The sequence below is a fragment of the Durio zibethinus genome, chromosome 8, assembly GCF_047325235.1.
Source record: "Durio zibethinus cultivar Kanyao isolate XHJ-2024 chromosome 8, ASM4732523v1, whole genome shotgun sequence".
NCBI classification, from domain to species: Eukaryota; Viridiplantae; Streptophyta; class Magnoliopsida; order Malvales; family Malvaceae; genus Durio; species Durio zibethinus.
The window spans coordinates 25,514,038-25,529,590 of NC_143169.1; the positions used below are offsets into that span (position 1 = coordinate 25,514,038).

The window sequence follows — 15,553 nt, forward strand, 5'->3', positions numbered from 1 at the left end:
AAGTTATGAAATTTCACAACTAGTTCTAAAAGGGTTTATTGATGCTGACATGACAGGTAATCTTGATATAAAAAATCTACTTCAAGATATTTATTCACTTTTGCATGAGGAGTTGTGTCTTGACAGTCTAAGTTGTAGAACTATGTTACTTTGTCAATTATAGAGGCTAGGTATATTATAGCAATTGAAGCAGGTAAAAAAATACTTTGGATGAAACATTTTTTCTTAAATTAGGGTTAAATCAAAAAGAGTATGTGATATTCTATGATAGCCAAAGTGCTTTAGATTTGAGTAAGAATACCATATACCATTCTAGAATGAAGCACATTAATGTTATATATATCACTGGTTACATTTAGTGATTGAGAAATAACAGATAATATTAAAAAAAATCCATACTAATGAGATATAACAAATATATTGACTAAGATACTTCATAAGGAGAAGCTTAAGCTATGCAATAACTCGACTAGAATGAGTTTCTCGACTAAGGTAAGTTCCAAATGAAATTACTATGGTAATGAATCTCCTTTTAATGGGGCTGAAGGGGGATATTGTTAAGATATGTGAGATCCAGTCCCATTTGTTATTTGACTATTCAAAGGCCATGGGCCTTGTGTTTTGGGCTTTCTTAAGAGAGCCCTACATAATAAAAAGTAAGGGCTGGTTTTGGTGAAAAAAAAGAAAGAGAGAAAAAGCAAAGCCAAAAAATATAAAGAAAATGAAGAATGAAGAGTTGGTTGAAAAGAAGTCGATTCGTGATCCAATTGAGTTAAAATTTTATCAACAGATTTATGATTCAGAGTTCTACATTCAGAACGGTGAAGATTGGGTTTGAAGCTCTCAAGGCACAAATCTAGAGTGTATTTATTAAATCACCTATTTGATAAGATTTCTCTAATTATCTCTCTAGTTGTTGATTAGCTCTAGTTTTAGTGAGAAAAGAATTTTGTATATCCATTATTTGATAGTGAAGATTTTTTCTAGTGGTCCATAGTTTTTTCTTCTAAACTGAAGGATTTTTCACTTAAATCTTAGTGTGCTTTATTTTTTCTGTATTGTTGATTATTAATTATTGTCTATTACTATAGGTTTATTACGATATATTGCTTTTACATTGTTGTGTTTATTGCTTCAAGCCTAACAAGTGGTATTAGAGTAAGATTACGGGTTTGAGTTTCAATGGTATTACTGAGGGAGAGATTGTTGGTAGATCAGAGGTTGATCGCATCCATCAACTCCATGTGCTCCAACATTGATATTTAAAATGTTCGACTTGGATACTGTGAGTATATGATAATATGCAGAAGTAGAACACTCAAGTGAGTGATGTGTTGAGTCAACTTGGATTGTAAGTACGATGGAGCACTGAGACAACCTAGGTGGCAAGGTTGAGTGCTATGGCTTGGCCTAAAAGCGTACTAGAGATGTGGGTTGCCTGGTCTAAAAAAGGTATTGATAAGGCTTACTCGCACGGGAGAATCAAAGTGAGACTTGATCAAAACTCACAAGTAAACGGATGAGATTATTGGGATATGGTTCATATGTGAGTAAAAAATCTCATACTATTAGAAAATCTAAATAAGATGTCTTATATATACATGAAAGATCTAAAAACCTAATAACTTAAGCTTTTGGGCTTAAGAGATGTCTAACATATATATATGAGCTCTCTGGTATGCTCCAATGAACTCCAAGTGTGGTTTATCTCTTCAATACTTTTCACTATGATCAATTCGCCTTTCTTATTCAAAATGTAATTGAAAGAATGATTTTTTTTTTTTTTTAGATATCAGTTACAGTGATCAGCAAGTTGTTCCTGAATTGTTAGTCATTGTTATAGAATACCCCTTTTGGTTTACCTAAGAGTGATAAATGGTACTTAGTTTCCAACAAAGTAAATGTTGGGCCTCATTTATTCGAAGTAGGAATGTTCTCAATCTAGCTGCCAAGCATTGAAACAACAGTAGACATGTTTGGTCTATGTTTTACAAATCTTCAATGCACAGAAGTCCAACATGTATGCATCTCAAAATTTCCCTACGAAAGCATGAATCAGAGACCACTGGATCGATTAACACCAAAATCTCATCTTCATTCCACAATCTATAGGCCTGAAAAGTGCAAACGTTAGCTCGACTATGAAACTGCTACATGTTAATTAGTACTTGTAAGATAATGAACTAGATATGGAACTTGCGTGATTGAATCATTGAATCAGTTAGACTTACTATTAGTAGTTTATAATATGATGTATTTTATATTGAATAAAAAGATTATTTATATGTACTTTAAAAGAGATTACTTATATTATTTAAATAATTGAGTTAAGTGTTGAAGTAGGTCAAATTATTTAAGTTTGTTAAGAGTTTTCTTAGTGAGTCAAATAATTTTAAAAATCAAAGATAGACACTTGGACAATTTTCTTAGTGGGCTTATTTAGTAAATAGATTTAATTTTTAATTTTTTATTTTGAAATATTACTAAAATTTATTTTTATTCTGAATAAATATATCTGAAAAGAAAGACATGACTATTTAAATAAAATCTATTTAAACATAAAAACATGATTATACAGAATGTCTGACCTTTTAAATTAAATTACTTGGTAACTATTCATTTATTATAAATAAATATTTTTGCTTGAATAATTTTAACTACTTTTGATTTGAAAATTTTTTTAAAATTTTATTATATCTTATAGGCATAATTACTTTTAAAATAATATTTTTCACGCCTCAAAGTTATATTTTATCTTTCTTTTATTTCCGTTTTCTTAAATTTTCTAACACTTACATGTTCCATAAGGCTGGAAGAATTCTCACCATTATGAAACTTTTTGTTTCTTCTTCCACTAACAATCTCTAAGACTAATACCCCAAAGCTAAACACTTCACGTTTTTCAGAAAATTGCCCTCTTTCATTGCATATTTAGGGGACATGTAACTACTGCATTTACCAAACAAAAGTAATCCTTTTACCTCAAACAGTGATAATAAATGTTACACTGTATCAAGTAAACAGTTATCAACGAAAGTAATTATGGCAGCGGTGTCATCATCAGCAATGGAGGTGGTGAAGAAAAGAGACAATGGGGACACAAAGTGTAAACTGTCTGATAAGATTTCTTCCAAGAAAAAGAATATTCAAACATTCGGCAGTCAGGGTTTAGTCTCTTTTATCTGCAGTTGACCCATGATCACCAAATATATTTTCGGATCATTTCTCCTTTTTTAATCACTGCAGGCTTCAGGTATAATGCCAAAGAATTACGCTATATTATTGTTAATACGATCGACAACATCAAATTAATTATATTAGCAGCAACATTTGTCAATCCTTTTGATCAAGCGATATATTTTAAGGTCTCTTGGCAGTAAGCGATGAGCGTTGAGTAAGGTACTTCTGGAACTGCAAGTCTGCAATGGTTAGCAATTAGCTAAATATATGCTACGCTTTTTTCAATTCAAATTGTTGCCCTGGAACTAGAAATGTCAAAGTTAAAATAAGGTTTGGACAGACACACTATCATTAGGTGTTTGTCTCTGTTTGCTGTCTTTTGTGCCTTAGCAGATTGACAACAATATTCTTTTTCCAGCTTGGGTTTCTAATTTCTACTAGTAATAATAAGATAGGCTAATCTAAGCACAAGAAATGGAAATGGACATGACGAAAATATTCTTCAGACTGTCAGACAATCAGATAACTAAGCAGAAAACTTTCCTGTTCGTTTTAAATGAGATTCAAGCATACAACTATTGCTGTGCAGTTGCTGTCTGCTGTTTTTTGGGAAAGTGAAATAAGAACTCCAGTTTGTTACCCACATTTTTGTTTAGCCCACATTATCAGCATCTCATCAACAATTTCGGAGAGGTAATGACAAGTATCTTTGGACCTGAATAACGCTTTCAGTTTCAGTAAAAGTTGCTTGGAAACAAATTTTTGGAATTGGGCCAATCTAGTTTGATCCATCTTATTACCTATTGGAAAATGGTTGGGTGCAGTGATCGCAAAATTGGTCCAATGTTTTAAGCAAGATAAATAGACGGGGCCTCTTAATTTCGCATAGGAGAAAATGAAGTGTACTACTAGGACTCTTGCTAAATTGCAGAAAACACTGCTTATAATTGGCGAATGATGGGGACAAAAATGATGAAAATAAAAGCGAAATGAAGTACTTCTAATGGTACAAAATCTTAATTCATAGTGATAAACGGTCTAGAAATTGACAATAGCTTCTACCAATAATTTTCTTGAAGTGTTCATCAACTCAGGACTCAACCTAAGCATGAGGGTACAAAACTCCATCTCATTCAAAGCACCATCCCCATCCAAATCACCTTCTCTCAACATGCAAATCGCCTCCTCATCACTTATATCTTGCAAACCAAGCAATGCCGAGTTCCTCTTCAAGCTCTCAAAAGTGATCACTCCCTTGTCTCCATCCACAAGCAACTGAAACCCGTTACACAGCTCCTTCATAAAACCTTCAGCACCCAATTTCTCAACCATGGCAGGGAAAAAATCTTCGAACACTACACTGTTTTGAGCTGCCATTTTTATTAAACGTAAAAAGAAGCTATTTGTTTTTGTATGATTTGATGAAATGGAAATCAGCTTGGTACAACAGAAGTGGAATAGGTTGGGGGGTATTTATATGTGATGAAAAGAGAATAAAGCTAAGGGGGGAGAAGGGAAGAAACGTTCGAGGAAAGAGTGCTGATGAGAACAAATTAAAGGTGCGGATAAAAAAATGAAGTTGTTTGAGCAGGTTATCTCTGCTGGCAATTGTTTCCTTTAAGTTGTGGCTTTTTCTGTCAGTGAAAATTGTCCTCCTTCCTCGAAGTTGCTTGTGAGAAGCTTGTAGGTACCATCACCACCACCACCACCAGAATTGGTCATACCAAGCATATTTCTAGATAGAGCCTGTCTTGCTTTGGACCCCAATTTACTAAAGTGCCATCCCTGTAACAATATTGATTTGAAGTTGCTGCATTGCATTGGTGGTCTTTTCTTGTAATCATTGTTAGAATTATGATTTATAGCTTTCTTTTTCATTGACGTCAGTTATGTTATCAAACAGTATTGTATTTGTTGCTAAACCGAGATCATAGATGGTAATTTTATTTTTATATCGATTAGTATGTTTTAGTCGTATCAAAATATAATATATTTAAAGATAATTTTTTGTATCAAATTTGATAATAAATAATATTGATTATTTTCGTTAATTTCGATCTATTTCGATGAATTTCGATAAAATAACATGTTTCGACCTATATAAAAAGGTAAAATATATTTTTTATTTTTTAATTTATTTTTTGTTATTTAACTATTTTTAATCCAATAAAAATAAAATTAATTGATAAAATAATCTTTAAAAGTTAAGTTTTTTTTTATTTTTTTGTTTTATTTTTTTATATTTTATTTTTCAGACCAAAATTTATAATTTATAATTTTATTATTTCAAACCTAAGTTTATAAGTATTTTAATTTTTTTTCAAGAAAGCAATTATACTTCTTTTATAAAGTTTAACAATTATAAAACTTTGATTAATTTTTTATATCTCTTTATTTTTATCTTAATATTTATATGAAAAAATATTTATTTAAATATCATATGATCAGATTAAGTATTTAAAAATATCATAAAAAAATTAATGATATTATTTCTTATGCTTTTAAACTTATTTATTTGATTTTTGAATATATTATATATTTATTTTATAAATTATTAATACTATTATAATACACAAATTTATATATATTTATAAATATATTTGTATTAAATTAAAAAATTTAAAATAATATATCAAAATAACTGATATTAAAATATATTATTTTAAAAAAAATTAAAATATTATCTGACAGATATTAACAATTTTCAATATCAAATGATAACTTTATATCAGACAAGAATATCCAAAACAAGGTTGCGTCACCTTGATTGCTCTGTCCGGTCTTTTTCCGGGCAGATATCAAGATGCACACAGGGAGAGATTAGTAACTTTCACTGTACCCCTTTGTCATCTTCGTTATTGGCTGCCTCACTCGAAGTTTCAAACCAATCCACGAGATTAAACTCGACTACGAGGAAGGTTCAATCCTTGATAATTGCGAAGTCTGAGTCCTTGAAATTAAATAAGCAACGTACCAATAATCATGGGAATTGACAATAATCCTTTTGTTCGATCGGCTGCAAGATTGGTAAGAAATAAATTAAAGTGAACAGATTGGGAAAGAAGAATCATGTTCAAATTTTTTTCTCTCATAATGTAAATGGGAAATTCCAAAATATAATCAAATTTCAAGAAAAAAATTTATATGAAATTTTTTAGATAAAATTTGTGAATATTATAATTGATAGATTAATAAAATTTAATGAAAAAATTAATACTATGTAAAAATTTTATTAAAAATATTATTTACAATTTAAATTTAGTGCGTCACGTCAGTTATTTAAGTTTAAACACTGTGTTTTATTTTTTTTTTTTCTTTTGATGAATTTTCTTATTTCTCCTTTATGTAAACGTCTGCCCTTTTTTTTTTTTTGGTGCTTTCAAGATGACTTCAGTTTCTTGTCCTCTTTTTGCTCTGTCTTATTATTTTTTTTTTACCTCATTTGGATTGTTTTTGGTTCTTAATGTTATTTTTAAGTCTTATTTATCTTATTGAATGTCAATTTATATATAATTTATGGATAAGAATGTAAATTTTAAAAGTGTTAAAAGTAATCGATTAAATATTCGTAATAAAATTTTAATTTTTAAAGTTTTAAAATTGAGTGATTCAAATAATTTCAATAAAATATTTTTAATAATTTTAATTTAAATGATTTTTATTATTAATTTCTCCTTTATTAAATTTTTAATAAATTTTAATTTAAATATTTTATATTATTAAAGTTGTTATTAATATTAAACGTTTGTTTTTATTTTTATCATTATTATTTCAATAATTTCGTTATTGATTTTTATTTTATATTAAATTGTTAGAATTTAAACAAAAAAAATAAAAGTGTATCTTACAATTAAAATAAAGGTTGACAAATAATCAACCTTTAAACAAATATTATTTTCATTATTTGTTCGTACTTTAAAATTATATTTTTATATATAGTTAAATTTATTTAATTTAAACTTAAAAAATTAACTAAATTTTATATTTAATTGATCTTAATAGATATACATACATATATAATTATATATATCACATATCTTTCCTACAAGATTTTTTCCTCACATGATAATATGCATCTAACTAATATAAACCGCGAATTTGTTGTTTATTTGAATAAAGTAAATATAATTATTTTTTAATATTTAAAAATGCAAACTTCAAAAGTGTTAAAAGTGATTAATTTCTTAATATAATTATCTAAGTAGAGAATTATCAAATGAAATAAAATTAATTGTTTTTGAAGAAATATTTTAAGGTGTGATAAAAATCATTGGAACTGTTTTTCTAATATATTTATAACAATATCATATTTTTTGGCCACTGCCAATGTTAAATTCATTCATAACAATTTATATTATTAATACTAAAAATGAAATCATTATAAATTGTATCAATGCTATGTAACAAATTTATTAATTTGAGAATTAGAATTTCATTAAAAAAAATGACAAGTATCAATGTTAGAAAATTATTTTATTTCATTTTAAGTTCTAAAATGATGTATTTTAATGTTTTAATTTAATAAAAATTTTCAAATAAAAAATTTAAGCTTTCAATTAGTGAAATGTAAAATTATATTCAATCAATGAAAGCACCAATAAAATATTATTCCAAACAAAAAATAAAATAAAAGATTGACTGGTTATACATTAGTCTATCTTCTAAATATAACAAACAAGATTAGTACTATATAGTATTTTAATGAAGAATATGCAAATATAATGATTTCAAAATTTTTTAGAATTAATATGAAACTCTTTTATCAGAAGATATATTGTATATTCTTTTATTTTCTCTATTGTATCAGTTTAATAATATTAACTATTATATCAAAATTTTTAAGATTATCATATTAGATAATATTTGTTTAAAAGTATTAAAATTCATCAAATTAATTATCGTTATTAAATTTAATATAAAAAATTAGGCTAAAACAACAAAAACTTAAATTTTACCGCTTATATAAATCTATAATTTTATTGTACCTAAATAAATTCATAACTTTTAATTTGCACTTAAATAAACCCATAAGTTTTAATTTGTATCTAAACAAACTCTTAATTTTTAAATTTGTATCTAAATCAGTCCTTCATATAAATCAATCTCTGATTTGAATACAAATTAAATGATATAAGAGCTTATTTAAAAATGTGAAATAGTTCAAAGAAAAAAGTTTAAATAAGAAAATATTGGATTCTAATTGAATTATTTTTTTCAATTCAAATTTTGATTATGTTCATTCATTTTAGATTTTAAATAATTATTAAATTGTTGACTTTTTAAAATCAATTGAAATCAAATTAAGTATATATATATATATATATTTATATATAGAATATGAGTTGAAGTTCTAAAAGGATTATTAATAAAATTCACTCTTAATTATTAAAAATTAAATTTTAATAATTAAAATTAAAAATTAAACATTTTATCTAAATATTAAGCGGCTAGTGTTATTTATAAAAGTCATTCTTTACACATTCCACAAAGTTATTAGCAATTTGACTTTTATTTAATTGTTGAATGAATAAATTAAGTGAATGAAGTTACCTTTATTTAATTGTTGATTTTTTTTTTTGAAATGAATTGTTGAATATTTTAAGTGAATGAAAATTATTGAATTGCAAATGCCAACGGATGCCAAAAGCATTACAAGGCTCATAAAATGCATAAAACAAAAGTTAATTACTTTTGTATTTGAATTCACTGATAATTTAGATAATTATTGACTAAATTGTTTAGATGACTAAAATGACCTTTCCTTATTTAAGTAAGGTTGAATTTATTCATTTTTTTCCTTTCTTCTATATTTTATTTTTAAATTTAACTTTAATATTTATTTTTGATTTTTTATAAATTAATTTATTTTTATTTATAATCATAATATTTCTTTTTTTTTAATTTAATTCAATCTCAAAACTTTCAAAAATATCATATTTCATTTTTTCACAGTTGATGTATATTTTTAATAATTTGATACCTTCAACTTCTCATATCATTAGAGAAATAATTGTGAAACAATGTCCTAATTAATTTGAAAATCTTTTATCAAGGAGTGTTGAATTTTCTCTGTTTTGTCTAACAATATGAATATGATACATTAGGTATGTATGTATGTATGTATCTTACCTATCATAAATATTTTTTGTATTAAATATTGTATAAGAAACACTATCAAAGTTATTATATCATACCATATGCTGACAATAAATATTGATACTTTTTTCCTAGCAATAATATGTATTAACTTACGTAGATTTGAGGATTCATATATTCGTATCGTATAAAATATTAAAGTTTATGTATTCATATCATATTTTATATAAAAATTATATGTCACAATTTGTGTCAAAAAAATATAAAATATATTTTTTTATTTTGTTAAATTTATATATAATTATTACTAAAATTTTAAATCATATTATTTTTATGTCTTATTTTCATATCATATTCGTATCTTGTTATTATATCTTGTTTTAAATTATCAAGTCTAAACTTATGGTACCAATATGAACTTTGTATGAAAAATACCAACTCATATATTGAGCATTTTAGTTAGTCACTCACTTAATTTAGTTATTTAAAAATTTTCATATATATATTTATTTATATTAAGTACCTTTGCCACAAATCTAAATAAAACATATATTTGTCATAGGCCGAGAGCTTAACCCTAACTATCGTGCGGCTTTAAACGGGAAATTACTATCCATATACCTAAGTAAGCCTTTAACCGACTCTGTTCCATGCACTAACTGGCTGTGTTGTGCATTTGTGCTAAAACTCAACTTAACCTCTTAAAAATTTAGGAAAAAGTTAAGAAAAAAAAGATTAAGGTAAAAGTAGTATATTTACTTGATTGGATATATACACTTGCTCTAGAAACACAGTCCTTATATGTTCTTTGCAAAGGCTCTCAAGGCTTAAGTTCCTAATGCTTTACACTCTTAATTATCTTGTTGTCACTTGTTGTTAATGGCTTCTCTATCTATCTCCAAATGAAGATGAGGCTCTTCTATTTACACTTGAGCCCTCTTGGTACCTATGGTTTTAATGAATCTAAGTATATGACCATTAAGGACCTTCTAGATTGTTCTAGGGTGCCTAGGCCCGAACAAAGTCGACTGAAGCCTTTCTAGACTTCTGTTGGTTTCAAGTTCCCTGCCAAGCCCCTAAGTCTGGAGGAGTTTGAGCACTTTCGCTGAGTGTCCACACCTAGCAGATTATAGAGCCTTCTCCATTCTGCCCGTGGTTGGAGCCTTCTAGAGGCTTCCTCATATAGGTGCCACAGTGCCTGACACTATGCCCGCACCTACTCTTCTGGAACCTTTGGTGCCCATGCACCTGACTTGCCTCTAGGCCTCTCTAGACCGTTCCATGCCCTCCCGTCTGGTTTGTCTCCAAGCGGTTCTAGGCCTTTCTGTGCTTGACTACCAGCACCACATCCTGAAGTGTTTTAGAACCTTTTAACAAGCAGTTCTCATGCCTGGCACTGTATAGCTCACCATGAGTGTACTCCTGCATTTCAATCTTGATCTTAGCCGACACATTTGAGTAACTTATGTACTTTTAAGGCCTTGGTTTAAAATTTTTCTTGGTGTTTCGTCTACACTATCTTGAGCAAGTCCTGTCACGCGACTTTTTAAGTTTGGGATTTGTGCACGGCCCGTGACACATACATAAGGTTAAAATTGATTTAAAAGTTAGATACCCTTTATAAAGCACTAAATGAGATTAATTTAATGAGTTAAACAAAACTTAATTATATCTTCTCTAGAGTACATATGTATACGTCTATATATATATATATATATATAAGTTTGATAAATAAATACTAAAATCTAGTTCATGCTCATGTAATTTACTTGCTCTTCGATATGTCATCTATTTATATTATATTATAAGATTTTTTTATATTTAATTTTATCAATATTCTATTAAAGAATAAAATATTATAAATAAAAAATAATTTTATAATATTCACCTAACACAAACGTCTGGTTATGCCACTTATTGTATGCTGTGTAACATTTAACATGATCTATTTCAAAATTGGTGTTCTTTGGAGAATAAGTCAAGTCAGATGACCAAAAGTTAAAACCATAGAAAAATAGCTCATATTGAAAAATCAGCATTACTGGTCAAAGGAGAAAGGAGCTTAAGGAAAAATAATTTTGCTTGCAAGTCCTTCCATGTCCTGCAATGCAAACTCAAGAGAATTGAAAAGTTCAGACATGGGAACAAGTGTTAGCAACTCATTTTTATTACCTCTGCTTTTACTATCATCATTTTACCCACAGTTTGGGGCTAGCTTAGACACTATCACATCATCCAAATCCATCAAAGATCCTGAATATGTAGTCTCCAATGGTGGAAATTTTCGATTGGGATTCTTCAGCCCCGATAATTCTACTGATCGCTATGTAGGGATATGGTACAATCGAATTCCTGTACAAACTGTGATATGGGTAGCAAACAGAAACAAGCCTGTAAAAGACTCCTCTGGAGTTTTAACCGTGTCTGAGGATGGCAATCTTGTTGTTTTGAATGGACAGGAGGAGATTCTTTGGTCATCAAATGTTACAAATCCAGTTGCTAATTCAAGTGCACAGCTTTTGGACTCCGGAAACCTTATCTTGTGGAATAATGCCTCTACAACAAGCATGTGGGAGAGTTTTCAACAACCTTCTGATGCGTTCATGCCGACCATGAAACTCAGTGTTGATGTAAGAACAGGTGAGAAAGTGCAACTGACATCCTGGAAAAGCCCTTCTGATCCATCTGATGGTAATTTCTTAGCTGTTATCAATCGTCTCAACATTCCTGAAGCCTTCATTTGGAATAGCAATCAGCTGTATTGGCGGAGTGGTCCATGGAATGGTCGGACCTTTATTGGAATACCAAGAATGTCTTCTATTTATCTAAATGGATTTAATCTTGTAGATGACCGAGTAACATCTTATCTTACTTATGCTTTTGCCAATGCGTCTTCTTTATCATACTTTGCATTGGATTCTCAAGGGAAATTAATGGAACTATATTGGGATAATGGGAAGGGGAATTGGGACGTAAACTGGTCTAGTTTAGAAACTGATTGTGATGTTTATGGCAAGTGTGGAGCATTTGGAAGCTGTGATTCACAGAAACCATCAATTTGCAGTTGTTTGAGAGGGTTTGAGCCCAAGATTAAAGAGGAATGGGACAGCAAGAATTGGACTAGTGGATGTGTTAGGAGTACACTATTACAGTGTGAAAAAATAAACAATGGCAGTGAAGTAGGCAAAATAGATGGATTTCTGAAGCTACAGATGATGAAAGCACCAGCCTTTCCAGAGTGGTCATCTGCCCTTGAAGATGAATGCGGAGATCAGTGCTTGAATAATTGTTCCTGTGCGGCTTATGCATATGATGCGGGCACTGGTTGCATGTTATGGAGCGGAAATTTAACTGACATACAGCAATTCTCCACCGGGGGAATAGATCTTTACATTCGTGTGGCATCCTCTGAACTTGGTAAATTGTTTTAATTTCTATATGATGTATGTTCAATTGTTCCAATTATCTACTTTTACTGCTGCAGATTTGCGCTATTCTGTTTTGACTATATAGATAAAGCTAATTACTTACTGATTTTAATTTGTAGATAAAACAAAACGCAACAGTATAGTTATTATTGTAATACCAGTGATCCTGGGAATAATCATCATAACCATCTCTACATTGTTCTTTTGGAGGTGGATGGCTAAACAAAGAGGTAATACCAATATAGTTTATTGGGCAATCAACACAGTTTCTGTAGCAATGTTAGTAACTATCAATACATTACTTTCTACAATTTTTTTTTTATCAGCAAAGAAGCAAAAAAGCAAAGAAATGCTGCTAGTCCATGGAGAAAAAGCGCACACAAAATTTTCTAGTCGCTTTGAAGACAATTTTGATGAAGTTAAACTCCAGCAGCTACCACTACTCAAATTTGAGGAACTAGCAACTGCAACAAGCAGTTTTCATCTCACCAAAAAGTTGGGACAGGGTGGTTTTGGTCCAGTATACAGGGTAATTGGCCATTTTCAGCAAATCCTAATAGTCCATCAGATGACATTACTACAAACTACTGATTCTTTTGTTTGTATAGGGAACATTACAAGATGGAAAGGAAATAGCAGTGAAGAGATTGTCAAGAGCCTCAGGCCAAGGGTTAGAAGAATTTATGAATGAAGTGACGCTGATTTCTAAACTCCAACATCGAAATCTTGTTAGATTACTGGGCTGTTGTGTTGAAGGAGAAGAGAAGATGCTGGTATACGAGTATATGCCGAACAAAAGCTTGGATGCTTTTCTCTTTGGTTAGATCATGCTAATACCTTTTCTATCGTTTTCCTAAGAACCAATGCATGCATTATATCATTTCCAATATAATTTGGTTATACCATCCAAATTAACTTTAATCAGAATGCGTTGTAATATCATGAAAATGGAAAATGGGAAAGAAAGAAAGAAAGAAAAAACAGAGGAGTTACAGTAGAAAACACACTGCATTCATTCATTTTTCTGCTCTATATACAAAATACATCAGGTGCAGAGTATTCAAGACGTATCTCCGTGCAATAAGGACAATTTCTACTTTATAACTAAACTTACTAACCAAAGATACAGTTGACAGATTATAAAAAGAAATATTGTCCCTTGTTCAGACTTTAGAGTATCTGAAATTATCTCATAATCTAACAAAATCTTAAAGGAACAAAGTAACTGCAATCTTTTTTCCCTTATAATTTTGTAATTTGAGACATAACTTTGTTATGGCATTAACTTGTTTTATCAACATTAACTGTAAATTTGTTAACCAAGTTTCTAGTTTTTTTTTGTTTTTTTGTTGGTCAAAACCATGTTTCTAGTTTCATTGATCTCACACTGTTCATTTTTTCTTTTTCTGATACATGAGATAGATCCAGTCCAGAAAGGAATTCTAAATTGGAGAAAACGCTTCAACATTATTGAAGGAATTAGTCGAGGTCTCCTTTATCTTCATAGAGATTCTAGATTGAAGATTATTCATAGAGATCTAAAGGCTAGTAACATCTTATTAGATAAAGAGCTAAATCCAAAAATCTCGGATTTTGGGATGGCTAGGATTTTTGGAGGAGATAAAAATCAAGCCAAAACTACAAGGGTTGTAGGAACCTAGTAAGTAGATTTCTCTTTCACCATATACATTATGCTACAATGCTACCATATCTATGCATGTGCTTAAGAATATGTGCTTCTGTTTTGATGTTCAAATGCAGCGGATACATGTCGCCTGAATATGCAATGCAAGGGAGATTTTCAGAAAAATCTGATGTGTTCAGCTATGGAGTCTTGCTATTGGAGATAGTCAGTGGGAGAAAAAACGCAGGCTTTTATGACGATGAACATTCTATTAGCCTTTTGTTGCGCCTGAAGCAATAATCACAACAATACAGAAGCAATAGACAACAATCAATAATCAAATACGCAGGAAAAATAAAGCACACCAAGATTTACGTGGAAAACCCTCCAGTGTAGAGGGAAAAAAACCACGGGCCACCAGAAAAATCTTCACTATCAAATAATAGTTATACAAAGTTCTTCTCTAGCTAAAACTAGAGCTAATCAACAACTAGAGAAACAATTGGAGAAATCTCACCAAATAAGTGACTCAACAAATACACCATGGATTTGTTTCTAGAGAGCTTCAAACCCGATCTTCACCGTTCAGAATGTAGAACTCTGAATCATAAACCTCCTGACAAGGTTTCAACTCAATCGGATCACGGATTGACTTCCGTTCAACCAACTCTCCCTTCTCCTTTTTCTCTCTCTGCTTTTCCTAGCTTTTCTTCTTTCTCTGCTTGGTTGTCGACACACACCTTAAACAACCCCACCTCTTTTTTATTAAGTAGCTAGGGCTCTGTGTAAAATAAAAGATCAAGGCCCATGGCCTTTACTTGGTCCAAAACCACTTACATGGGACTGGACCCCATTTTCCTAACAATCTCCCCCTCCAGTCCCATTAGAAGGAGATTCATCACCATAGCAATTTCATTTGGAACTTACCTTGGCCAGGGAACTCATTCCGGCCAAGTTACTGCAAAGCTCAAGCTTTTCCCTGGGAAGTATCTTAGTCAACATATCTGCCACATTTTTATCAGTATGGACTTTCTTCAATAGCATCTGCTGTTCTTCAATCACTGAACGTAACCAATGATATCTAACATCAATGTGCTTTGTTCTAGCATGGTACATGGTATTCTTACTCAAATCTAAAGCACTCTGGCTATCACAAAATACCACATACTCTTTCTGATTCAACCCCAATTCAAAAAGAAAACGTTTCATCCAAAGCATTTCTTTA

The 15,553-nt window shown here is 30.0% G+C and overlaps 1 protein-coding gene and 1 pseudogene across 2 annotated transcripts; one reads left to right on the forward strand and one right to left on the reverse strand.

Annotated features, from left to right (window-relative positions):
* Positions 1-4,097: 4,097 nt before the first annotated feature.
* Positions 4,098-5,218, reverse strand: LOC111278670 (calcium-binding protein KRP1 pseudogene; annotated as a pseudogene). The gene has a single exon (XR_016344249.1). The product of XR_016344249.1 is annotated as a calcium-binding protein KRP1 pseudogene (transcript).
* Positions 5,219-11,246: 6,028 nt separating this feature from the next.
* On the forward strand, positions 11,247-14,628 carry LOC111278228 (G-type lectin S-receptor-like serine/threonine-protein kinase At1g11330). Its single transcript, XM_022864806.2, has 6 exons — positions 11,247-12,693; positions 12,824-12,934; positions 13,031-13,233; positions 13,313-13,523; positions 14,127-14,364; positions 14,466-14,628. Exons 1-6 carry the CDS (start codon positions 11,373-11,375, stop codon positions 14,626-14,628), a joined length of 2,247 nt encoding a protein of 748 aa, XP_022720541.2. The 5' UTR covers positions 11,247-11,372.
* The last annotated feature ends 925 nt before the right edge of the window (positions 14,629-15,553 follow it).